We start from the raw sequence: 27,319 nt of genomic DNA, 5'->3' as shown, positions 1-27,319 counted from the left end.
ACTCGCTTAACTCATGGTCACTTGATGGAGCACCGCCCTGCTCCTTATTGTCCAAGTTGCATTGTCCCTCTTACGGTTGTGCATATCCTTGTTGAATGTCCTGACTTCCAGGACGAGCGTGTGTCTTGTTTTCTGACCATCCCCCGCGGTCACTTGTCTCTCGGTAGTATTCTTGGTGACTCGGATACTTTTGATATCGTTTGCCTTTTGCGTTTCTGTTCTCCTGTTGGCATCCTTGGTGATATTTAGTGCCCTCTGATTATCTCGCACATTTGATGGTGCTACATAGCCTTCCCGGTTTGGTGCCTTCTTTTGATAATTACTTACTTATATTATCATCTTCATGTAGTAGGTTGAGTAGCATATTAATTTGTTCTCATTTTGTACTTTTAAGCATTGCTCCATAGGGGATAGTATAGTTTACCTTATTTACTTATTTATTTTTTAATTAGATATTCTGCTGCCTCCCAAAGGTATATCTTCCTAAGCTCCTATAAGGCTTGTGAAATTGCAGTCACACAAGCTTGACTTTGAAATGCAAGTGTGACAGGAAACCATCACACAACTGCAGTGTCATTGACAGGGTGTTCTTTAGTGCAGTGGTCAGTGCAGTTGGTGTGGAGCGTTTATGTACTGGCATGCGCCGAGAGGGCAGATTGCTATAGTAATGTTAATGGGCGGAGCAACAGTTCGCATGGAAGTTTCAGGGATTGTACAATAATGTTGAATGCCTCAGAGGAGATGCTCTGTATACCTCTCCACTGATTAAGAGAGCCTAGTACATTGATATTTATTAGTAATTGTATAAATATTCCTGTACTGTGTATATCTTCTCACCTGTGTATAAATATGGATTCGATACAGTACATATAGTGTAAAATGTTATTACATTTCATTATATCATGTGGTGATATGTTAGTTATCATAATAGTACTAGTACTGTAATTATTTTCAGACCTCTCTAAATTGAGCGGTTGGAGTGGGTGGTGGGTGTTCGTGGCAGTGTTGCTGGCCATCATGCTCGTGTTTGTCATTATCATGTGCATTGTGTCCCATTACCACAGGCCAAAATTAGAGGTCAGTTATTTTTCTATCTTGTGTGTGTAGGGGGGGAATGGAGGTAGGGAAAGGACAGATAAAAATAATATACAATGTAATCTCAATTCCTCAATTCAGATAATTATATGAGACCAACTCTGATTTGTTGCAGTGAGGGATTTATTGCAATCAGAAATGCATTCAGGAACCATTTGTGTAATGGAATAGATTACTCAACTGTACAGTAATGAATCTTGCTGTATTTTTATTACTATAAAAAAAGACATACCATATATCTTGAATCCCTTTTGAGTCACCATTTGTACTAGCTGTTACTAGGATAGGTATGCTTAACTACTGGGTGGAATGCTTGCTGCATTGTTTCTTTACTTTATTTGAACCTTGTAGTGGTCTGTTTTGCTTTGCATCATTTTCGTGAGGGGGATCATGAATTCCCTGCTCCCTGTGCCTCTGAAGAGGGCCAGGTTTTGGACTCAGGGTCTCCGGTAGGCTATTAAAGGACTCACAAGAGCCGATAAGACTTGCATGTGGAGCTATATCGGTGCAGATTGCTACTGGAAGCCACTGTTCAACTTCTACAGAAAAGACTTAGATATTTGTTTGTTTTTGCATTATCCTTTCTGGGGGGGAGCTGCATCGGCTCCCCGGAGCTTTCCCAGGCTGATATGCTAATGTCAGACTTTGGCATCAGTCATGTGTATGGAGTTTTTAGGCCTACCGGGGACCACAGCCAGAACCGGGCCCCCTCAGAGAGGCAAGGGGAGCAATGGTCTATAGAAACCCCCGTGTGGTTGGAAGCATTCTATGTCTGCCATCGACTGGAACAGGCACCCAGAAAGGTAAGCTCCTCAAAACAAACCCGTATTCTGGTTAAAATTGCTACCAAAAGCCGAACTAGTGGATAGAACTTCCGAACAAAAAACAAGCAAACTAGTGTGACGTCACACGTCGCCGCGCCGCTGTCTGCGCAGCTCCCCCCTCCCCGGGAGGGGGAAAGGGGAGCCCCCGACCCTTCACGCTGGCTACCCACACCTCAGTTCTTGAGGCTGATGCTATAGGCGAAGGTCGTGTGCTCTGGCTCCAGTGTCGCTACAGCACTGTGCTTCGTGTGTGGTGTTTGTTTTTGTGGGTGCGAGAGCCAGGCGTTATCTTCAGTACTCGGGCTGCATGCGCCTAGTGCTGCCTTCCCTAGGTGCCCTGTAAGTACTGCCCTTGGGGCCACCTTCCACAGGCTCCTCGGGATCTGCCTCTGCTGGTCCGTTCTACCATTCGGTTTTTCAGCTGCCTATTGGGCTCTTGGGTGTTCTGTTCTCCCTTGTTACCTGCAGGTAAGAGGCAGTTTGCACTGGTAGGGGTGCAGGGTGCTGCACAGCTTTGTATTCCCGATATAGTGGCCGGCTCTGTTCCTTGGGGTTCGCTGTCCTCTTGCGGTGTTTTTTTTTTTTTTTTTTTTTTTGCCTGGTGGGGGTTCTGCCCTATTATTCCACTGGTGTTTGCCCTTCCACGGTTCTCAGTGGCACCCTGCTAGGTCCCTGTGAGTGTACACGTCCCTGGGGTACAGCTATAGAAGTTCGCTTGGTAGTTTTGGGCGCCAGTTAGCAGCACCCTGCCTGGGACTACCTGAGCGCGAGTCCTCTTAAAGTAAATGCTCAGGACCTTGGGAATCCCCTAGGGGGCGCGTGGGTCCAATGGATGTGACCCCGGAGTCCCCGCTCGCTGTGTGCGAGTTTGAGGGTTGCTCGGTCCCATTGTCTCAGGGTGACTCTCATTGTTTTTGCCTCTGCCACGCTGCCTGTTGGGTTGGTGATACTTTTGACCCTGAGTCCTGTGAGTGTTGCTGCTTGCTTGTGACTCCATTTACCCAATCCTCTGATGATTCTATTCGGGTCCAGGCGGCGCATGTGTTGCAAGCTAGGTTTCATCTGTTGCAACACGCTCGGTTGGTTGCTCACCCGGATGCCCCGGGGCTGTCCCCGCTTTGCTTTTCGAGACCCGGACTTGGGGGTGGGGGTCGCTTCGATCCTGGTTCAGTTCGCTCCTCCTCGTCCTTCCCCTTCGGGGAAGGGGGGGGGGGGCAGAGGCATTCAAGTCTTGTCTCCCGGCCGAAGCTTCTGGGTCTGACCAGTGGGCCCCCTTTCTTCTGGCTTCTATGACTGCTCCGTTCTTGTCTTGTGGGGTCGGTGCTTGGGAAGAGGACTCGGCCCCGGGTCCTACTGTGAAGGACCTCGAGGCTGAGGTGGTGCTGACTTGGGGGGCCTTGGGCCCTGCTGGACCCTGCCTGGGTTTTTCTTCCTTCTAAACTGGGCTTGTTGTTACAAGGTGTGGGGTTTTTCTTTTAACCCCTCTGCATACGTGTTGGATTTGGTGTTGGTCCCTCCCCGGGTTCGGTTACGTGTTCACCCGGGTGCGTCGTTTCCGTCTTTCTGGAGGTTTTCGGCTTATTGCATCCAACCTGGTGTGGTGCGGGCGGCCCTTGAAGCTTACCTCCTGCGTGACCCGGATTATGCCTCGGAAATGGATCCATCCGAGTTCAGGTTTGGGACTTCGTTCCCTTTCTGGCTTCGTTACAAGGTTCCGGAGTCTTCCTGGCTAGCGGACTGCCCCTTGTTTGGGCAGTGCAAGTTTCTTCTCCTGCGCTCTGTCAGGTCATCTTGGAGTGGGTTCGCTTGGGCGTCGTCGAAACGACGTCGTCCCTCAGATGGGTTTCCCGTCTGTTTCTGGTCCCAAAACGGGACTGCACGGACCTGCGGTTCATTCTGGACTTGTCCCGTCTGAACCCCTGGATTCATTACCTCTCCTTTCGGATGACTACGCTGTCTCAGGTTTGGCTCCTCTTGGAGCCGGGTGCTTGGATGGTGTCCCTGGACCTCCAAGACACTTATTGGCATGTCCCGATTCATCCGAGGTTCCGGGACTGGCTCGGTTTTGTTGTGGGGCATCTGAGTTACCGCTTTCGTTGTCTCCCGTTCGGGTTGAACCTGGCACCTCGCGTGTTCACGCGTCTTACGTGGGTCGTGGTGGCCCGTTTGCATCTCTTAGGTGTTCGCGTGTTGGCCTACCTCGACAACTGGCTGGTTTGGGCTCCCAGCCAGTCTGCTTGCTTACTAGCCAGGGATTTGGTTCTTTCCGAGCTGGGAGGGGGGGGGGCCGGACCTCACCACACTAGCTGCATAGTACTCCAGTTCGGAAGCTAAGCCTCAACCAAAGCAAAAAAACAACCGACCGGTGGAAGGGAGGGTTGCCAGGAAGCCTCTAGGGCTCACCCAGAAAATGGCGTTTCATTACATTCAACGCTGGTTTTCTGAGAAGAGCCCCTATAGCTCCCTGGAGCTTCATACCCAAAGAGAAGGAAAAGAGAGGGACAGACCCGAAAGGCGGCCGCCACAAATTCCTCAACGCGAAGTCGAGACAACAGGCTGCAACCTGTGACCCAAAGCAACACAAGAACGCCCTGGAGCATACACACACACCAAAAAACGGGCGGCCAGGACCCTGTGTGCCCTCCAAAATCCTTGTGCTCGAATATGAGCCCAAGACATGTTACCAAACACAGCAGCCAAAGCTGCAAACGTCCGAACATCACGGGCGCGAGGATAGACCGCACAAAACCGCACCAAAAGGCTAGCCTCGACAACAAAAACCAAGGCCCCGGTACGACCACAATACGTGTCAAGATGCAAAAAGAGCAGCCTGCAAGCCAGGAAGACCCCAGAACCCCAGAAGGCAGAACCGGGTCACACACGAGGTAACTAAAAGTCTCCTGAACCCCCCAAAGGGGGCCCAAGAGGAAGAAACCTCCGGAACGAAATCAAAGAACCCAAAGGAACCCGGAATCGAACCCGGGGGAGCCCAAACCACCACATTTGCCGGCGGAAATGCACCACAGGACGGGCTAAGCACAGCACCCAGACAGAATCCCCCCCCCCCAGTGAAACGGCCAACACGGACCAAAAACCTAGGGACACAAGGTGTAGGAGCAAGCATAAACAGACAGAGACACTGAGCCCAAACCCCAGGGCCCAGACCCAAACAAACAGAAAAAGCAAAAAAATGGTGTAATTAGTTAAAAAAATAAACTACTGTAATTACGAACATATTATTATTTTGCTTTATTTTGCGTATGTAACCATATAATGGTTATGCATAATTAAAATCTATCACTCTGATAAATTGGTGTTCCTATTCAAAGTATCAGGTATGGTACTATTGTCCATTTTGTAACAATATTTTCACTGTTGTGCCTGATGAAAGTATCCCTCTCAGACTTATTTCTAGGTCTCATGTTCTTGTTCTAGTGCTCAGTAAGGCATTACTGGATATTTAAATTTCTCAGTAAGGCATTACTGGATATTTAAATTTCTCAGTAAGGCATTACTGGATATTTAAATTTAAAACCGAACACACTACAGCGCGGCAGTAGTGTGTTATGTTTGATTGTTTGCTTGTTTCCTTGGGATTGAAGGGAGTTTTACCTCTCTGTTCGGTTTTTGTTGTTAGTTTCTTACCATGTGGGGTTTGTTTCGTTATGCCTACCTTTCTGGGTGCCTAACCTCGGTCGATGGCAGATAAGGAAAACCCCCAACCACAAGAGTTTTTTTCAGGGCCATTGCTCCCTGAAAACTCTGAAGGGGCCAGGTTCTGGCTCATGGTCCCTGGTAGGTCTGAACTCCATAGCTAGTGTTCCGGTCTAATACATTATCCTGATAAGCTCCAGGGAGCCTCCGAGGCTCACTCAGAAAGTGGCATTTCATTACTGTACATTCAACGCTGTTTTTTTTCTCTCCTCACACAGGCAAAGGGAAGATCATAGCTTCACAATAGGGGTTCAAGAAACTAATATGGTTATATATTGAGAATGTACTTAATTGGCAGTTATGTCTCTTATTTTTGTAAATTCTTAAGAAAACTATACAGTACCTGTTCTTCTTCAGAAATACCTGGGGGGTATGAACTTCATAACAGAAGCAATCCAGGAAGATGTGGAGATACAGTTACAGCCAGCGAGACGACCTCTCCTGATGAGGTCTGTGTCCCACATCAACACTGAAGATCCCAAGTCTGCTGTAAGATGCTCACTCGGTCTATTCTGTGGCATTATGATCACTATCTGTTCATGACTGATGATATACAATACTTTGTGACTTTCATCAAGTAATTTTCCAGAAGTAATTAGAAGTGGAGGAAACTTTAAAAAGCATCTCACCCAGGTTTCCAGCAAAATCATGTACAGAGGAACCTCGGTTAATGAATTGAATCCATTCCGGCACCGAGCTCGTCTTGCGAAACGAGTTTCCCCATTTAAAATACTGGAAATTCAATTAATCCGTTCCACCCCTGAAAAACATCAATATGAAATTTTATAATGTAATTATAATACATGTAATTATTTATAAATATTTTGTTTTACTGTTTTCAATTGTACTTTACCTTATAAAGAGTCATTGCTGGCTTGAAGGAAACGATGGGGAGGTGGGAAGAAGAAGAGGGGTTATGGTGGAGGAGAGGGGGTTACTACATTGTGGGTTACAAATTGTAGTCACAAAACCACAAAAAAAACAAAGAAAGAACAAATAAATGCAGAGGGATGCTTATCCTACGCGATAAAACAACAACACTGTTGTCGGAGGCGTCCGAGAATTTGCGAGAACTAGTGGGAATGCTAGGAAGCACCACGTGGTTTTCTCGTTAACTGAGCAGAAGCTCATCAATTGAGACAAATTTTCTACGAGTGGCTCGCTCAGTACCTGAAATGCTCGTAGATGGGACTGCTTGTCACCCAAGTTTCCTCTGTACAGTACAGTACTGTATATTGTTTTTTTTTCAACATACTCATTGTATTGGCAGTGTGTGCTTCTACTCTGATGTTTTTAGTGATCAATTATGTGTATTGCTTATGAGGAGTTTCCTTGTAAATTACAAAAATTACTTTCAGGTCAAATTCATTTATGTATGCAATTCAGGCATTTAAAATATAATTTGCATAATCATAGAGAAAAATTCTTAATAAAGCTGGAGCTACTCTTTACTTATGAAGAGATTATTATTGTGAAAAGCATTTTTAGCTTTTGTGTCCATTTATTTGTATTCATTATCTTATTGTGTTGACTATATGTGCATGATCATGACCAGGCATGGAAGATGCTAAGTTATTATACAACCTACATTCACACTGACTCAAACGCTCCACTCATTATCCCCAGACTTTCTTCACACAGTTCTGCTCCTTTTGCTGTGTTCAAGAAGCTTTTTTTTTTTATTTGAGAATACAGTTCTAGTTTATATCACAAATACATTTGATTAGATTGGCTACAGTTCACAAGTTTTACACAGGCACCCTTGAGACTGTGGAATGCAGTAGCATCAGGAGAACAAGAAGAGGTGGAGCAAGTATTGGCAACACTAAGCCCAAGTCCCCAGGTGACACTTGATGGTTGGGACACCTCACCATATGAAGAATCTCACCGCCGAGGTCACAGTAATGTCCTACGTGTGCTAGAGGCTTTTATGAACAAGCGGCCAGATGTTCCACACAATGATATGATTCTGGGTGTTTTACAAGTAATGTTTTTAGTTTGTTATAAGGCCAAGTTTGAATTAATTAAAGTGAATACAGTATACTGTACAGTATTACCTATATGGGTTTGGGTAGATAATCACTATAGTCATAAAACTATTCTGAAGTATGAAATCAAGACACTGGAGGTTTTAACACTGAGTAAGTGGGCAGCATTGTTTAACTTTTGTTTTGCAATAAAATGGTAAGTGTTGGAGCGAGTAGAGTCCATGCACCGGTTCCCATAATTATAAGAGCAGAATCTGATAGATGTATATTACCTTATACAGTATACTTAAATATGAGTTTTGCATTCAAGTTGTCTGAGTTGAGTGTATATATTGCCAGCTGAATAGGACTTTCTTTCGGGATTGATCTGTATTTCAACATGTGTATCATTTGTTTCCTTGGCACAGTTTATGTTTTGACTAGTGTATATAAAGTGGCCAGTTGAATCTGTTCTGAACACAAATTGACAGTGTACATCTTATTATTTATTTTGCAGTTATCACAATTCTTTAATCTTGTCTCTGTAAGTTTATCAAGGACTATGAAGGACTGGAGAGATTTATTTCACAAAATGATTCATGTAGAGTAATGGAAAATATGATTTTATTATTTTTTGCCAAAATATGAAAATGCTTTATTTTAGTTTAGTTTATCAGGAACTAAAATAATAATACTCTAATTACTAGGCCCACACAAAGAAGGTTGATGCAGTGTTTGCAGCTGCAAGTGGTGGACAGTACCGATATGCAGGTGGTGTTGATGTGCTGCTTCGGGCCTACAGTCTCCCGGGCACAATACTGGACCAGCAAGGCCGCTCTCTCTTGCACTATGCTGCCTCTGTTATGTTAGCTGATGTAGGGCCTCTCTGGCTTGCACCTGACATAAGGAGTATGGTAGAGAGTCATGGCGTGTATGTTAATGCTGTTGATTTTAATGGTTAGTAAGGAATATTCACTGTTTGTTTTATGATGCTAATTTTTCTGGGAGGGTGTCATTTCCCACTCAGTAGTTCCCCGTATCTAAGTGCTAGTCAAGCCAAGCCTTAGGGAGATGCACCAGCCTGCCGAGACCCACCCTTGCCTACTGGGAGCCAAGCCTAGAATTTACCTCTTTTTAAGACGAGGGGAGCTTTGGGATCAGAGATCAATCCAAAACTGAGAAAACCCACTAGATAGCATAAGTTTAATAAAACAAGCAACTGCTTGTACAGCGTGTATTAGGTACAGTACCCCAGACGTAACAAGCAAATTATCATTGCCATAAGGTAAATACCCTTTGTATAATGTGCCTGACTGCCACCAGGTGGCAACCCAGATCACCTGAGCCAGCCTGCTCTCACTCACTCACTCACTTGATCATAATATTATATGCATGGAACCTCTGACAATGCCCACTCTCTGCTTCATGTTTAACCTTTCAACTGCGCACCCAACCAAAGTTGTTACAGTGATGATGCACACCACAGCCAGGGCAGCCAGGGTTGTTTTTAGATCTAGCATAAGATTTAAAATTCCTGCAGGTATATGGGGCTCACATCTTGTTCTATATGGCTTCAGTAAACAGAGGCCATCTTGAAAAAAAAAAAGTCTGCATCCTCCTGCCTGCAAGATCCTCAGGACTGAGAAAACAATCAAGGGTGACACATGCAGCAGGAGCTCACAGCACACTTAATAGCGATGAATAAAATAAGTAACCAATTATTTTTCGGTGATAATGTCATAGATGATCCTGACTGTGATAAAGACAATGTACAAGGTTCAGTTATCAGTGAACACAATGCGAGTTATGACGCAGGAGGGAGACAGTCGCAGCAGGAGGCCAATGTTTCATACATCTACGTATCATGAAACGAGCTCCTTAACACTGTAACCTTGTGGAAATGGATTCATATTCAGATTTAGTGACAGGATTGTGATGAGAATAGCAGTTCTGTGGTTAAGTTAAGTGGTGTAGGTTGTCCATGCAATGTTAGTTCTACTGGGGGCAATACCAGCTCTGAGGAGTATGGGTTCCTCCTCTGTGATTCGACTTCTCTTGAGTCACTTTGCTTCTGGGTAGCACATGGGATGTGTTCTCCACTGCAGGGCTTCTTGATGGGAAGTGTTGTAGTTAGGTGTGCATTTGTTGTGATTGTGCCTGACCATGCTCTTGGTGGGTGTTGAAACTTTGCGCTTTCTACAAGGGTGTGCTTTGGTTACATAAGTGATTCTTCTTGTCCATGGCTGTACATGCCTTTTTCCGCCAGGTTATGGTTAAGAGTTCAGGTATGTTCAGCAGAGATGTTTTCCTTGTTCCTGGCTTGCCTGTCTTTTGCATGATGATCCAGATGGATACCTTCCTCATCCCTGTCTTTTTTTTTTTGTCTAGTTTATGATCTTGAATGGGTTGTGTATCATTTATTGCCAGTTCATTTCTAAAGTTGACTCCAAAGTTCTGCAGTGACTGCCATCTTTCCTGTTGTTGATATAATGCCTTCCCTTTTCCCATCATGGTGCACTACAGCTGGCCTCTGACCTGTTTGGGGGTACTTCAGAAGGCCTGTGTCTTATGGTACTGGTGGTTGGTCTCTGCCTTCATAGTTATGGCTGTTCACCTTGGCCTTAATGACAGTGGTTTTGACCCCACTTCCTCTTTGTAGCAGCATTTTTGTTGTTGTGGGGTGGAAGGCATTGGGCAGCTTGGTGAGCTGTGGCTCACTTGTATCTCTTTGCCTCATTTTTCCAGGTACTGTACTGTATTGTGATCACAGCTGCTAAGGTCTTTTTTTTATGTTGGGTGCTCTCTGCACCTTTCACTTTTCCTTTTCAGAGGGTTCATTCTCTAAGGTAGTCTTCTTGTTGGGTTTGACATCAAGGAGTCAAGTCAGTGAGCTTCACCAGAAGAAGGGCCTTTGTTATTTTGCTATTGATTGTCATTCTCTCTGTCTTCAGTCTTGTTGGGATCTAACCACTTGCTGTGGAGCAGCCCCAACACACGTGCACTGGTAGTGATACCTTTGAATACTTTCGAAGTCTCATATGTAATTTGTACATGTCAGGAGTAATTTTCCCCAGCCAACCTGGTCATCGGGTGCAACACACATTATTCAGGCCGTGACTCTTCATAAAGATCTGCAAGTAGGCTGGCTCATGGTTCCCAGTAGGCATAAGGACTCCTCTGACTGATGACCCCAAACTAATATACTGTAGCACATTTCAGTTTGGATAGCTTCACAGAGTCTCTGGGGCTCACCCAAAAAAAGGCGTTTCATTACATTCAACGCTGTTTTTTTCTGGGGGGAGCCCTGTCGGCTCCCCGGAGCTATCCAGGCTGAATGGATATATATTATTAAATATGACCGAAAAAGTAAGATTAATAATTCTAACACGAATTTTCTCAATATTCCTTATGTTTCTTTTCACTGTCGATGGTAATTGAAAAATCAATTCTCCAAAATTCATTTTTATTTCTAGTCTGACACTTGACGGTTGAACACGTTTCGTAATAACTTATTACATTTTCAAAGACTTTAGTTTACACACACACATCTATAACCTGCAAACACAAAACAGAGTTCTACTGTGCTATAATTTAAACGGCTTTCATTTTATATGCCTGCATTTGGGTGAGGTGATATGTTACAACAGTTTTGGATGAGGTGAAAAACATACTTTCAACACAAGACAGAACACGAAACAATGGGTATAATATTGGGTAAGTTAAAGGGAAGAATGGAAGTAACTGCAGAGGGCCTATTGGCCCATATTTCTTGAAGCTTCTATATTGGTGCGGAGTCTTGAAGTGGGTAGAATATAGTTGTGCATTAATTGGCTGTTGATTGCTGGTGTTGACTTCTTGATGTGTAGTGCCTCGCAGATATCAAGCCGCCTGCTATTGCTGTATCTATCGATGATTTCTGTGTTTTTTGTTAAGACTTCTCTGGTGATGGTCTGGTTGTGGGAAGAAATTATATGTTCCTTAATGGAGCCCTGTTGCTTATGCATCGTTAATCGCCTGGAAAGAGATGTTGTTGTCTTGCCTATACACTGAGATCTTTGAGGCTTACAGTCCCCAAGTGGGCATTTGAAGGCATAGATGACATTGGTCTCTTTTAACCCCTTAACTGCGTTGCCTCCAAATGTGACACCCCCGCAGTGCGCAGGAAATAAATTCTCTGGAAAAAATTCTTTTTTCTTTTTAAAGTGTCAAAAACCCTTCCCTCAGTATGGGTATGTAAAAAAAAAGTCGAAATTGTACTTACTTTGGCTGCTATGGGGTCCGGAAGTTGGGGCGTGACGTCATCATTCCCCGTGCGCCCGTGCCGTAAGCTCTCGGGGGCGGTGGGGCGCTCGGGGCGGGGTGCGCGAGTTGCCGCGAATATATTTTCGTTCATTTTTTGCGCACCTTTCCAAATACATTTTCATTGTTTTTATGTGCCAATCCAATGTATAATGAACACGTACACTATAATATCGCAGTACAACATCCGTACTGTCCGTAGACACTGTGTTACGTGCATGAAACTTGTGCGCACATATGCAGCACATATTTACTATGTATCATGCTAATTTGTGTATATATACAATCTATTTACACACTATACACTGTCACACACTATATACATTCACCATCAACACATTCAGAACACCGCGTAGCAGCTGTTTCATATGGGCCAATAGCAGCTGCCTCGTATGGGCCAATATCAGCTGCCTCGTATGGGCCAACAGCAGCTGCCCCGTATGGGCCAACAGCAGCTGCCTCGTATGGGCCAATAGCAGCTGCCTCGTATGGGCCAATAGCAGCTGCCTCGTATGGGCCAATAGCAGCTGCCCCGTATGGGCCAATAGCAGCTGCCCCGTATGGGCCAATAGCAGCTGCCCCGTATGGGCCAATAGCAGCTGCCTCGTATGGGCCAATAGCAGCTGCCTCGTATTGGCCAATAGCAGTTGCCTCGTATGGGCCAATAGCAGCTGCCTCGTATGGGCCAATAGCAGCTGCCTCGTATGGGCCAAATAGCAGCTGCCGCGTATGGGCCAAATAGCAGCTGCCTTGTATGGGCCAATAGCAGCTGCCTCGTATGGGCCAATAGCAGCTGCCTCGTATGGGCCAATAGCAGCTGCCTCGTATGGGCCAATAGCAGCTGCCTCGTATGGGCCAATAGGAGCATTTGACCATGAACACATTCAGAACACCTCGAGTGAGAGCAGCCACACCCAGCCAGTCTCCCTCACTCCAACATCTTACTCGCCAACATTGTTCCTCCCACCATATTATTATAGTTCTTATTACACATGTTCTATATACCTATCTACATGTTTTATTTACCAGAACTATGCAAGTAAGCCGGTATTGTGTCCAAACAGTACAGTGGCCACCATACACTGCATGAAAAATCACACAGCAGACGACGCTACGATTACGTCACCTCCCTCACCGAAATAGCTCCTCTCAACATTCTCCTGTTGCTGTTCTTACACTATATACACACACTATATATACCCATGTACATATGTGTTGCCCATAGCGAACCAATAAGCTAGTATGGTGAGCAAAACAAGAGTGGCAGCCACACACACACAATGAGGCTACCTCAATTCTCGCCCTCCCTCATCAAAATTCCTCCTTCCACAATACTACGCACAACGCTAATTATAACCACAATCCTGCTATTATCACAATCCTGGTCACTAATTCCTGTAAATGAATAATTGACCACACGTTTATTTTGAAAAGGAACCTTAGAAATCATTTGAAGATTCCTAGATGAACGAAATAATGCTGTGGTGCTGTGGCTAGCGCTGTGAACATCGTGAACAGCATTGAATCACTGATATTTGAACATTGTACCCAGTCATTATCACACTCAGGCTCTAATATAACACTATCATAGCTAAATAATACAAGTTATATATATATTTTGGCATTATTAGGCGATGCTGTGGTCACATGCTGAACAGCAGTGCTGTGCGCTCATGCTGCGAGCGCCAGCCTTGGTTGCTCACACACTACTGAGGCTCCCACACCCGGGAATGTGGACCACGATTTTTTTTAAAGATGGCGTCTGTTTACAAGAGCCCTGAGGAAGCTGATGTGAACCCCATGTAGCCGCGGGAGTTTTGAATGGAACGTGAAAAATACAAATACCCGGAGGCGCGATGCGCAAACCAGACGTGAGCCTGCAGGCGCGTTGCGCAGTTTAAGGGTTAAAGCATTCTGTTTTGTGTCTGGAGAGTTTCTCATGAGTAGGTTGGCCGTTTTTTTGGTTTTATAGTAAATTGTCAATTGTATCTTCTGATTTTTGTCTGTAGGGATAACGTTCCTATTAACAATAGGAACGTGTTAATAATTATTGTTGAATGTAATGAAACGCCATTTTCTGGGTAGCCAGGCTCCCTGGCTACCCTCCTTCCCATCCGGTCGGCAAGATTTTTCGCGTTGGTTGAAACCTAGTTTTCGAACTGAAGGCAACTGGTGTGGTAAGGTTCGGGGCCCCCCCTTCCCCCACCTGGGGAGGGGAGGGCTGCACGGACGACCGGCGCGGCAGTAAATTGATTGTTTGATTGTTTTCCTTCGGATTGTAGGGAGTTTTCTACCTCTCTGTTCGGTTTTTGTTGTAGTTTCTTACCATGTGGGGTTTGTTTTGTTATGCCTACCTTTCTGGGTGCCTAACCCCAGATAAGGGGGTTAGGCACCCAGATAAGGAAAACCTTATGGCAGATAAGGAAAACCCCCAACCATATGGGGTTTTCCAAGGCCATTGCTCCCTGAAACCTCTCTGAAGGGGCCAGGTTCTGGCGCTGGTCCCTGGTAGGTCTGAACTCCATAGCTAATGTCCCGGTCTAACATAACATACATTAGCCCGATAAGCTCCAGGGAGCCTCCGGGGCTCACCCAGAAAATGGCGTTTCATTACATTCAACGCTGGTTTTTTAGGATATCACTAATTTCTTTGTCATCCTCTGGGTATGAACCTTCACTTATATGAATAGATCCAATACTAGCAATGGTTAATGCTTTTGATTTCACATATGAGAAGAAGTATTTTGAATTTTTCTTTATTTCCTGAATTACTTTCTGTTCTGCCTTTCTTCAGTTTGATATGAGTGTTTCAATTTCCGCTCGATTTCTTCAATCTCACTATTTAAATTATTCCTTCTTTGACGGGAAAGTCGTGTCTACTTAAGCATTTCCGTTATTTTTTCCTTCTTTTATAGTGTCGTCTGCGTTCTCTTTCTACGTTAGATTTCTTTCTGGCTTTCCTCAAAGGAACATGTTTCAGACAGACTTGATACGCTTCCGAAGTCAGTTTTTCAATTCCTTCTGTAGGACTTGTATTATTTAAAACAGTTTCCCATGGAATGTTTGTAAGTTCCCTATTTATTTTCTCCCAGTCTACCCTTTTATTATTAAAATTGAATTTACTGAATAACCCCTCTTGCTTGATCAACGTTTTAGGTCTATTCTGAGTATTGATGGTCATTTGCACTTCAATGAGCTTGTGATCTGAGTATGTGGTATCTGATATCATAATGTCCCTGATAATGTCTTCATTGTTCGTAAAGACTAAATTTAGAATATTTTCATTTCTCATTGGCTCTGATATCTGCTGGTTGAGTGAAAATTTGTCACAGAATCTAAGTACTGTAGTTCTCTAATTTGTGGATGGTTAGGTCCCGATAGATTTCCAGGTATAATATTATTGTTTGCTATTCTCCATCTGAGACTAGACAAGTTGAAGTCACCTAGGAAGATAATATCAGGTATCGAGCTCTCCAAATTATCAAGGCTATTCTCTATTTGGTTTATCTGTTCTGTGAATTCCTCGGCCGTTGCATCTGGTGGTTTGTATATTAGAATAATCACTAAGTATATTTTCTCTATTTTTACTCACAGTACCTCTACCACCTCATTTGTAACGTTAAGGAGCTCCGAGCATACAAGGTCTTCCCTAATATACAGACTCACTCCTCCATGTGACCTAATTATCCTATTACACCTGTATAGGTTATATCCTGGAATCCAGATCTCACTGTTCAAGAATTCCCCATGCTGTGAAAGCTCCAAATACTTCATTTGACTCCGTGAGGAGGCCATTAAAGAACTGTACTTTGTTTGTTTGTTCTTGTTTTTAGTCCTTGTATGTTGGCAAAGATGAATGAGGTTACTCTACTAAGGACAGCTGGACTGGGAGACTTTTTTGGCAAGTTCGTTATGCTTGGACATATTGAGTTTGTTCTGACCAGTGCTGATTGTTGTAGGGCAGTTGCCTGTCATAGTTGTAGTTCCCTTTTGGTGTGTAATTGTATCTGTAATTCTGGTATGCAAGTGGGTCTGGCATCCAGTTCCATACACTCCATGCTCCTCCTTTTGAATTCTTTTTCGGTTTGGTATAAAAAATTTATCGAGTTTCCTCCAAATTCATTATTCTGCTTGCCACTCTTTATGTAGCGTTCTATGGCTTCACGTGAAAGTATGGGCAGCTGAGGTCATAGCATTTTCTGTCCTCGAGTGAGGTTTGGTACATGTCAGGATGGAAAAACCTACCAAATCGATACTGACCTTTCCTAAGCATATTTAAAAAAATTTGGGATGTGTTGGTAACTGCATTGTTGGTATGAAATAATAACAGGCCTATATTCAGAATATCAGTTGCAAATTATTTATACATTAGTGCAACTAATCAATAATTATACAACCCTTCATCTTATCATTGAAATATTTAAAATATAATACATATTACTACATTAATAAGCCTATGTACATGCTGAATAAGCCTATAATGGTATCTATTTCAGGTTGTACGGCTCTGCATGTTCTGGCTGAAACGGCAAACGTTAGTGAACGCAATACATGTTGGGACGGCAAGGCCTTAAGCGTGAAGGAGGCCTGGGTAAACTTGGCTAACTTGATCATGTCACTGGGCTGCGATCCAAGGCTGCCCAACCACCGAAACAAGTACCCTCACCAGGTGGCTCGTGAGAGTGGTAATGCGCATCTTGCCAATCAACTTGCCAAGGTCATATTTACATCTCATTTCCAATTGTACTTTGTATTATTTATAATTTAGTTTTAACTTGTGTTGCAAAATAGATTTTGCCATTAATTTTCAAATTAGTTATGAAATATTTTTCTGAATATTGCCCTTGGGCAGCATATTATCCCATTCCCTATGGAACATTGTAAACCCCAACCTGGGTCAGTGTGATTTTTAATTTCCTGACACAACAGATGGAAAGGAGACACTGGAGAATTCCCAATCCACCACTAAATGACCAACAGGAGGTACATTCCTCTACACTTAAAAATCTCCTTTAAGCATTACTTGAAATCAAATGGTCTACTACTTATTGTCATACTCATTTTACCAACCTTAACAAGTTGGCTACTTGGCCATTGTTTGCCACCTGTCGCCTAGTAACAACACCGTTAGTGTAACTCTGCAATTCTTAACCTTTTCTTGTCTCATGCGTTCTTCCAACTGCGTTCTCACCTGTGGGCTCCTACAAAAAAAAAATCAAGCTAGCAAATTTGACTGTAGCTATTGATGTAACAAATACATTAATTCATATGTAACAAGCCCTTCATTGTTATTCTCAGTTAAAACTGCATATAGAGGGAAAACAAGAGACATTCAGTTTAACACACTCATAAGTGTTTTCTATTTTGTTATAATACAATAAAATAAATATTATTTGTGCAATAAGAAAATAAATATTTACCGGTATATACAGTGGTCCCTCGGATTATAAGCGTTCCTGGTTACAAGTTTTTCTGGTTACGAGCAGGATTTGCTCGGAAAATTTACATCGGGATTTGAGCATTGCCTCAAGATACGAGGGTGTTGATACGCGTACGGGCCGACCTAGAGTGTGGTGGCACGGTGAGCGCCCCTCAGTTTACCAGTGCCTCGTGCCTAGTGACAATCCCACCTGAATTCTTCACCAGGATTTACAGTGTTTTGTCGGATATTTGGCTATTTGAGCATAAAAGTTGTTGTTATATATCTCACAATGGGTCCCAAGAAAGACAGTGATAAGGTTCAAGGCATGAAATCGCATGTGAGGATGACAATAGAGGAAAAACAAGAGATCATTTGGAAGCATGAAAATGGTTCAAGGGTTGTTGAACTTTGTAGGCAGTACAACAAATCCACGTCAACGATATGCACTATACTTGCCAAGAAAAAGGACATTATGAGTGCTAAAGTGGCAAAAGGCATATCAACAATCATGAAACAAAGACCACAAATACTTGAGGAAGTGAAAAAGTTGTTATTAATTTGAATACACAACAAGGAGTTAGCAGAGGGCCACCAAACACTACCAGTGGAACTATACCTGCTTGATACCTGCTTGATGGGGTTCTGGGAGTTCTTCTACTCCCCAATCCCGGCCCGAGGCCAGGCTCGACTTGTGAGAGTTTGGTCCACCAGGCTGTTGCTTGGAGTGGCCCGCAGGCCCACATACCCACCACAGCCCGGCTGATCCGGAACTTCTCTTAGAAAACAGCCCAGTTTTCTCTTGAAGATGTCCACGGTTGTTCCGGCAATATTTCTTAAAGTTGCTGGGAGGACGTTGAACAACCGCGGACCTCTGATGTTTATACAGTGTTCTCTGATTATGCCTATGGCACCTCTGCTCTTCACTGGTTCACTCTTGCATTTTCTTCCATATTGTTCACTCCAGTACGTTGTTATTTTACTGTGTAGTTTTGGGACTTGGCCCTCCAGTATTTTTCATGTGTATATTATTTGGTATCTCTCGCGTCTCCTTTCTAGAGAGTACATTTGGAGAGCTTTGAGACGATCCCAATAATTTAGGTGTTTTATCTCGTCTATGCGTGCCATATATGTTCTCTGTATTCCCTCTATTTCAGCAATCTCTCCTGCTCTGAAGGGGAAAGTGAGTACTGAGCAGTACTCGAGATGGGACAACACCAGTGACTTGAAGAGTACAACCATTGTGATGGGATCCCTGGATTTGAAAGTTCTCGTAATCCATCCTATCATTTTTCTGGCTGACGCAATATTTGCTTGGTTATGCTCCCTAAACATTAGATCATCGGACATCATTATTCCCAAATCCTTGACATGCTGTTTTTCTACTATGGGCAGATTCGATTGTGTTTTGTACCCTGTATTTTGTTTCAGATCCTCATTTTTGCCGTACCTGAAATTTATCACTGTTCAACATCATGTTATTTTCTGCTGCCCAATCGAAAACTTTGTTGATATCTGCTTCTATACATCTATAGCCACACTAGGCAGACCCCCACCAGGCAAATGAAAATAAAAACAAAAGAAAAACCCTGCAAAAGTACACCGTTCCCAGAGGCAACAGGAAACGGTTGCCGCTTAGGTGGCAGGCTGTGCAACACCTTGACGCCCTAACCAGCACAATACCAGTCCCTACCCAGGGCCAAACAAGGGCCGCAAGCCCCACCTGGCCCCAAGGGCGAGGCAAATGCAGAGCAGCAAGAAGCTCTATGGGAATGGCTCGTGAACGCCCCAGGGAAGATAACCCTGTCCGCAGGGGCAGTACTCACAGGGCGCTTAGGGAAGGAAGCCCCTAAGCGCATGCAGCCTTGGTACTGATGAGGAACACCTGGCCACCGCACAACACACAGCAGTGAACACTGCGAAAGGCAAACACCGCCTAGGAAGCTGAGGCCAGAGAAGCGTCTATCCCAGTTGACATTAGCTTACGAACTGATGCTAAGCAGCCGGCGTGGTGAGGTCCGGGGCTCTCCCCTCCCCCTCTTGGGGTGGGGAGGGCTACGCGGATGATCAGTGCGGCAGTAAAGTGTGATGTTTGCTTGTTTCCTTGGGATTGTAGGGAGTTTCTACCTCTCTGTTCAGTTTTCTGTTTTAGTTTTTACCATGTGGGGTTTGTTTTGTTATGCCTACCTTTCTGGGTGCCTAACCCCGGTCAATGGCAGATAAGGAAAACCCCAACCACAAAGGGGGTTTTCCTGGGTCATTGCTCCCTGAAACCTCTCTGAAGGGGCCAGGTTCTGGCACTGGTCCCTGGTAGGTCTGAACTCCTTAGCTAATGTCCCAGTCTAATATAACATACATTAGCCCGATAAGCTCCAGGGAGCCAAAGGGGCTTACCCAGAAAATGGCGTTTCGTTACATTCAACGCTGTTTTTTTCTGTACTTCAAGAAACATTTCTACTACATGACGAAGATTGAGGAAGTGGGACAATTATTTTCCTGTAGACAATCACTTGATGGATGTATGAAATAGCAAGGAAATATTTTCAGATGCCATGTAATGACATGGTTGCTGGAACAGTTTTGTGTTCATGGCAAAGGTTTTTTACATGGCTCATGATCTTGACAATACTAGTGAAAATTGTGAGAAGCCCAGGAGGAAGCCATTTAGATGCCTAAGCCTTCCAATGAATGAAGCAGTACACACCTACTGCATTATCTGCTTTGGCTTTGACATTTGGTGGGAAGCATGAACTTGACCCAATCATGGGGTGAAGCTCCATCAATGATGAGTCCAGCAAGATTATTCCAACTAATGCTATGCTTGTTGAAAATCAATGACACAGCATCCATAAAATCATAGGTCATGCTTGACATTTTAAGATTTTGACAGCAAAGAAATCCCTTCTTGATGCTGTTACTGAACAGGTATTGACAGTAAATTAACAGCTGACAGGACGTTGCTATATCAGTGGACTCATCCACCTGTGCTCACCTAGTTGTGCTTGTGGGGGTTGCTCAGCTCTTTGTTCTTGAGAAGCATATCAGTGAACTAGAAAAGATGCAAAAACATGCAACTACATGGCTTCTGGAACTGACGAACAAGAGCTATAAAGAGAGGCTAATGATGGTATCATCACTATGTACAAAATAGTAACAGGAGTTAACAAAATGAGCAAAAAAGAATTCTTGAAAACCTGCATCTTCAAGAACAAGAGGTGATGGACTGAAGGAAACCAAATTGCCAAAAAAATATTAGAAAGTTCTTTTCTGGGGAGAGCCCCTTCGGCTTCCCTGGAGCTTACTAGGCTGATATGCTAACTTTGGCATCAGTCATGTGTATGGAGTTCAATGGGCCTACCGGGGACCACGCGCCAGAACCTGGCCCCCTCAGAAGAGGCAAGGGAAGCAATGCCCTATAGAAACCCCTGTGTGGTTGGAAGCATTCTATGTCTGCCATCGACCGGGTCAGGCACCCAGAAAGGTAAGCATCCCTAAACAAACCTCTATTCTGGTGAAAATATTGCTACCAAAAGCCGAACAAATGGATAGAACTCCCCTAAACGAAACGAGCAAATGATCATGATGTCACACGTTGCCGCACCACTGTCTGTGCAGCTTTCCCCCTCCCCGGGAGGGGGGAAGGGGGAGTCCCAGACCCCACACGTCGGTTATCCACCCTTTAGTTCTCCAACTGATGCTAGAGGTGAAGGTTGTGTGCTAGGCTCCAGAGTTTTCAGCACTGTGCTTAGAGTGTGGTGGCTGTCTTCGAGGGGTGCGAGAGCCAGGAGTTATTCTATGGTACTTGGGCTGTATATGCCTAGGGTTCTCATCCCTAGGTGCCCTGTAAGTACTGCCCTTAGGGCTTGGGGCTACCTTCCACAAGCTCCTCGGGACCTGCCTCTGCTAGGCCGTATTACTGCTCGGTTTTTTGGCCGCCCTTTGGGTGCTTGGGGGTTTTGTCTTCCTTGTTTACCTTAGGGTAAGAGGCAGTTTGCACTGGTAGGGCGCAGGGTGCTGCGCAGCTTGTTTTTACCACTCACAGCGGCCGGCTCTGTTCCTTGGGGTATGTTGTCCTCTTGCAGGGTTCTGTTTTGTTTTTGCCTTGTGTTGGGGGGGGGGGGTCTGCCTTGCTTCCCGAATTGTGTCTGGCCTGTGTACGTTTTTTTCTGGTGGAGCCCCCTGCTAGGTCCCTGTGAGTGTACCTGTAAAATGAACCCTGGGATTCACTTTATAGACAGTTGTTGGGTAGTTGTGGGCGCCAGTTAGCAGTACCCTGCCTGCGATTACCTGGGCGTGAGTCCCTTTTGGTAAATGCTCAGGACCCTGGGAATCCCCAAGGGGGCACGTGGGTCCAATGGATGTGTCCTCGGAGTCCCCCCCTCTCTTCGTGCGAGTTCGAGGGTTGCTCGGTCCCTTTGACTCTGGGAGACCCTCACGGTTTTTGCCTCCGTCACGCTGCCTGTTGGGTTGGTGCCACTTTCAACCCTGAGTCCTGCGAGTTCTGTTGCTTGCTGGTGACTCAATTTACCCAGTCTAATGATGATCTTCGGGTACAGGCAGCGCAGGCGTTGCATGTACGCTTTCGGCTGGTTGCTCACCCGGATACCCCGAGGCTGCCCCGTTTTGCCTATAGGGACCCGGACTTAGGGGTGGGGGTCGCTTCGACCCTGGCTCAGTCCGCGCCCCCTAGTCCTTCCTGATCAGTGATTCGTTCTCCCCCCCCCCCTGCTTCCAGCTTCGAAACGTCTGAGGGGTTTCGAAGTCTGGGGAGGGTTTAGATGGTCTTGAGTCTCAGGCGGTCTCAGGGGATGCCCCTTCCGGTGTGGCGATGGAGGCCTTTGAGTCCGATCTCCCAGCCGAAGCCTCTGGGTCTGACTGGTGGGCCCCCTTCTGTTCGGCTTACTCGGTTGTGCCGTCTTTTTCTTTAGGGGCCGGTGCTTTGGGGGATGACTCGGCCCCGGGTCCCGGGGGGGAGGGGATCCTGGGGCTCAGGAGGGGCTGACTTTGGGGCCTTGGGCCCCGCTGGACCCCGCCTGGGTTTTTCTACCCTCGGAGCGGGGCTTATTGTTACAAGGAGTGGGGTTCTCTTTTCCCCCCTCTGTGTACAACTTAGATTTGGTGTTTGCCCCTCCCCGGGTTCTGTAATGTGTCCCCTCGGGTGCGGCGGTTCCGTCTGTCCGGAGGTTTTCAGCTTCCCGCATCCAATCGTCTGTGGTGGGGGCAGCCCTAGCAGCTTACCTCCTGCATGACCCAGATTACACCTCGGTGATGGATTCGTCGTCTTTCAGGTTTGGGACTTCATTTTCTTTCTGGGTCCGTTACGAGGTTCCAGAGTCGTCCTGGCTGGCGGACTGTCCTGTCTTTGCATTGGAGGCCTGGCACTCTTTCTGTTGTTCCAGCACGTTTGAGTGGCACGAAGTTTCGACTGTGGTTCAGGTTTTCCTGGGGGGGCGACCTTGAGCACCTCAATGAGTGCTTGTTTGCTCCTGCCCTTTCTCGGGATGTTGGTGTTCTGCAGCTTCATGTGCTGGGTCCCTCCCTTTCGGCTATGCAGGTGGCCGAGGATTTGTGCGCCAGGGGCCTCTTGGCTTGGGTCTTGTGCTTCTTTTCCCTCCTGGAGCTGTATTTTTACTGGCTTGGCTAGGGTGTGGGAGCGCTTGGGGCCGTTCCGGGGCCCGATGTCTTGGCTCGGCTGCTCGCGTGTAGGCAGCTTTGGTTAAGCTGTTTGCGCTGATCTTGCGGGATGCGGTTGCCCAATTTTATGCTTCCCGGCTCGCGTGTCAACAGGTGGTGCCTGCCTCCTTTCTGGAATCTGCCTGGGTCCTGGCTCTTAGGATGCCTTCGCCCTTTTATCCACTACTTTTTGCTCCTGCGGCTGTAGCACAGCCCGAAGCATCTGGCTGCTTCAGCCAGTTACCGTCTGATGTCGGACTTGTTGGTTCTCCGGGGGTCTCCAGGGGGGAGGGGGCCTACCCGGAAGGGTCGTGCCAGGGTTCGGGATTCCTCTTGTCGTGGTAGGCCACTGGAGCCAGGTTCAGGCTTGGCTCCGCCTTCGGACCCACCTTCGGCTGGTCTGCGCGGTGTTCGCTCTGTGCGGGGTTCTGGGTCTCATAAGGGGTGCCGGCTCTTTCGTGGTTCGCCCCATTGATGGGGCGATGGCAGGGAGGCTTGCGTTGTTCGCTCATGCCTGGTCCCACGATTTGTGGGCGTTTCGGGTCGTTTCCTTTGGCCTGCGGTTGCGTCGAGTGGCCCCTACTCCTTCGGGGGGTTCAGGGCTGGCGGGGCAGGCTTCTTCTCCTGTGTTCCGTTGAGTCGTATTGGAGTGGCTTCGCTTGGGCGTTGTCGAAATGATGTCGTCCCTCAGATAGGTTTCCCGTCTGTTTCAAGTGCTGAAACGGGACTGTGCGGACCTGAGGTTCATTCTGGACTTGTCCTATCTGAACCCCTGGGTTCATTGCCCATCCTTTCGGATGACTACGCTGTCTCAGGTTCGGCTCCTGTTGGAGCCGGGTTCTTGGATGGTGTCCCTGGACCTCTGGGACGCTTATTGGCATGTCCCGATTCATCTGTGGTTCAGGGACTGGCTCGGTTTTGTTGTGGGGCGTCAATGTTACCGCTTTCGTTGTCTCCCATTTGGGTTGAATCTGGCATTTCGCGTGTTCACACGCCTTACGCGGGTCGTCGTGGCCCATCTGCGTTTTTTCGGTGTTCGGGTGTTGGCCTACCTCGACAACTGGCTGGTTTGGGCTTCCAGCCGATCCAGTTGTCTGCTAGCCAGGGATTTGGTTCTTAACCAGCTCGCCTGGTTCGGGTTCTTGGTGAACTGGAGGAAGTCCAATCTGGTGGCCTCCCAGGTTCGGTCGTGGCTGGGTCTTGTGTGGGACTCATGGACCACTTCCTTGTCTGTTCCTCCGGAGTCTCTCCTCCGGATGCGATCCCGCTCGCACCTGCTTCTGAGGGGCTCCCGGGTCACCCGGCGGTTGCTCGACGGTTTGTGCGGGAGCCTGAACTTCGCGATGTTGGTCTACCTGCCGGGTCAGGTTTGGCTTCGTCGGCTGTTCTGGTTCCTTCGGGGATGTCTCTTCCGTCTCTTTCGCGATCGCTGGGTTCGACCTCCGGGGGCCTTTCGTCGGATAGACGATCTGACTCCATTCGGACTGCTCCTCGGTGGTTCATTGCCTGAACCGGGGGGATTCGATGCAGTCCTTGGTTCTTTGAGGCTGGTCGTTTTGGGTGACTTGTTTGCTGAGTTCTTGGGGTTTGACTCTCTGGGCCTTTCACGTGCAGGAAGTGTCCAACGTCTTGGCCGACGGCCTGTCTCGTTTCGTTCCCCTCTCCACGGAATGGACGGTCGACGCTGACTCCTTTAGTTGGGTTTGCCGGACATTTGGTCACCCCGAGGTGGACCTCTATTTATTAACTAGTTAATAATTTATTAACTCTAGTTGTCACATGGCCATGTATTATGACTAATCAAAGTTATCATTTGATTGTTCACCAACATTTCTTTCCAGGCAGTGGGAAATCTTGGAATATTCAGCACTGCAGAGTCCATTGTGAAGTTCAAGGATTTCATTGAAGCATCTAGAACAGGAAATATCATAATTATGAAAGAACTTTTGATGAAGGGAGTAAGAGTTTTGCCACTGGGGTCCCGTAAAGACCCTCTACTTGAAGCCATCCTTGGGGGCCACCGGGATGCAGTGTTTCTGTTGTTGAGTGCTGGTGCACCTCTCTGTGCCCATGGTTTGGTAGGCAACACACCATTTGAAGCTGCACACAGTACTGTTGGTCTCCCTGCTCTCTTTCCTGCACTCATCAGGAAGGTTAGTCAATATTGTTTGACATTTCTCATTAACAAATTTATATGATTTTACTATGAGTATTATCTTGCTGCAAAGAACCATTGGATAACATATTCATGAATAAGAGTTCAGTCAATTATCCTGGGCCATTATCAAGTCATTCTCTCTCTCTCTCGCTCTCTCTCGCTCTCTCTCTCTCGCTCTCTCTCTCTCTCGCTCTCTCTCGCTCTCTCGCTCTCTCTCTCGCTCTCTCTCTCTCGCTCTCTCTCTCTCGCTCTCTCTCTCTCGCTCTCTCTCTCTCGCTCTCTCTCTCTCTCGCTCTCTCTCGCTCTCTCTCGCTCTCGCTATCTCTCGCTCTCTCGCTATCTCTCTCTCTCTCGCTCTCTCTCTCTCTCTCGCTCTCTCTCGCTCTCTCTCGCTCTCTCTCTCTCTCTCTCGCGCGCTCTCTCTCGCGGCTCTCTCTCTCGCGCGCTCTCTCTCGCGGCTCTCTCTCTCGCGCGCTCTCTCTCTCTCGCGCTCTCTCTCGCTCTTTCTCTCTCGCTCTCTCACTCTCTCACTCACTCTCACCCTCTCAGCATCTCAAGATAACAGTCCCACATAAGAGACTAATGCACAAGCTGGAGATGCAGCCAGGAGTGAAAGGGAAGGTACTCCAATGGATAAGGGAGTACCTAAGTACTGACACCAAGTCACTGTGAGGGGGTGAGGTCTTGGAGTGGTGAGGCATCACCAGTTGAGTCCCACAGGGATCAGTCCTTGCACCAATACTGTTTCTGATAAAAGTAAATGATATCCCAGAGAGAATAGACTCGTTCCTTTCAATGTTACACAACTTATCAATGTGTATCACCACTTAAAAAATACTAACAGGAATTGACCAAATTGACAATGGAATTCCTGAAACCAGCAATCACGAACAAGAGGACACAGATTCAAGCTAAGAAAGCAAAGGTGCTGAAAAAATATTAGAAAGTTTTCTTTTGCAAACACAGTGGTAGACGGTTGGAACAAATTAAGGGAGAAGGTGGTGGAGCCAAAATCGTCAGTAGTTTCAAAGCGTTATACGACAAAGAGTCCTGGGAAAATGGGATACCATGAGTGTAACTCTCATCCTGTAACTACACTTAGTAATTACACTCGCTCACTCACTCATACATAGTTTCTGCATCTATATGGTAGCTTTTTATGCGTAATTCAATCTAATATTGCCTTATTTCCCCTTAAACTGTTCATTATCTTTTTGATATGTATCACATGTCCATATCTACATACTGTATCTACTTTAGTTAAATTTAAACATTTGCCTTAAAACAGTTGTTCAGTTCAGAATTTTTTGTGACAAGCTCTTGTATGTATACAGTTTTAAATAATGTTTGGTATTAAATAATATCTGAAATTATAAATACAATAGGAACAAATGGAATACAATTTTATCCCAGTTAAGAAGCTGAATCAACATTTAGTCTAGTGTTAATAGTTAACATTCATTTATATTAGTTTTCTTGCAGAGTATTATTGATTTGTATTTTTACATTAATTTCAGGCATTCTGTGATAGATTACAAGCAGAAATAGATATGATACCAGGTTCTGATAATCTACAAAACATTATGAAGGATGGTATGTCTTACCTTAAGACCATTGCTGAAATATCAGGACATAGATTAGGAGAAGAACTGAGTACATGGTTGGATTGTTGGCCAACCAGTACTTCAGTGAATTACACTGACATGTTGGCATTGGCAGCGGCTTCAGGACTAACCCTTACCTGTCAGCTGCTGGGTGTGGCTGGGGTTTCTCTCAACCCTTTACCAAATCACCTTCATCCACTTGTTCAAGCACTCGAGAACAACCATCATGATACTGTGTATTCTTTGTGCCGTGACTTGAAGATGAACCCTTATAGTACAAAATGTGATTTAAATAAAGTTTCTGAACAGCTTATAAATGATTTACTAGAGAGTGAATTGGAAAAGTTTGAAAGAAAGTTACGGAAAAAAGAAATAGGAGACTCGGCCACAAAAGATCTCTTGGATTATGCAAAAGGAATTAAAGTGGGACAGACTGATAAACAAATAAGAACATTTCTTTACTTGCTTGCTGAACTGAGCCTGGTGACAGTGTTTCATAGGACAAGAAGAATAAACACTAGTCTGGATATTAATGGAGTAGTGCATCAAGCCTCAGGAAGCACAAT

At 45.8% G+C, this 27,319-nt stretch overlaps 1 protein-coding gene across 5 annotated transcripts in view; it reads left to right on the top strand.

Annotated features, from left to right (window-relative positions):
- LOC123771037 (uncharacterized) overlaps positions 1 to 27,319 on the top strand; it is a 48,676-nt gene that overhangs the window by 19,772 nt on the left and 1,585 nt on the right. For all 5 annotated transcript variants that reach the window (XM_045763905.2, XM_045763831.2, XM_045763674.2 and 2 more), the window contains exons 6-12: positions 956 to 1,077; positions 5,991 to 6,122; positions 7,390 to 7,617; positions 8,308 to 8,557; positions 16,396 to 16,616; positions 24,833 to 25,144; positions 26,667 to 27,319. The exon at positions 26,667 to 27,319 is cut by the window's right edge and continues 1,585 nt beyond it. In XM_045763905.2, coding sequence (XP_045619861.2) covers positions 956 to 1,077; positions 5,991 to 6,122; positions 7,390 to 7,617; positions 8,308 to 8,557; positions 16,396 to 16,616; positions 24,833 to 25,144; positions 26,667 to 27,319 — 1,918 coding nt within the window. The remainder of the gene's footprint in view (positions 1 to 955; positions 1,078 to 5,990; positions 6,123 to 7,389; positions 7,618 to 8,307; positions 8,558 to 16,395; positions 16,617 to 24,832; positions 25,145 to 26,666) is intronic.

Source organism: Procambarus clarkii, chromosome 1 (assembly GCF_040958095.1).
Source record: "Procambarus clarkii isolate CNS0578487 chromosome 1, FALCON_Pclarkii_2.0, whole genome shotgun sequence".
Classification (NCBI taxonomy): domain Eukaryota; kingdom Metazoa; phylum Arthropoda; class Malacostraca; order Decapoda; family Cambaridae; genus Procambarus; species Procambarus clarkii.
Note: the sequence above shows the minus strand (reverse complement) of the source record. Positions and strands in the feature narration are given on the sequence as shown.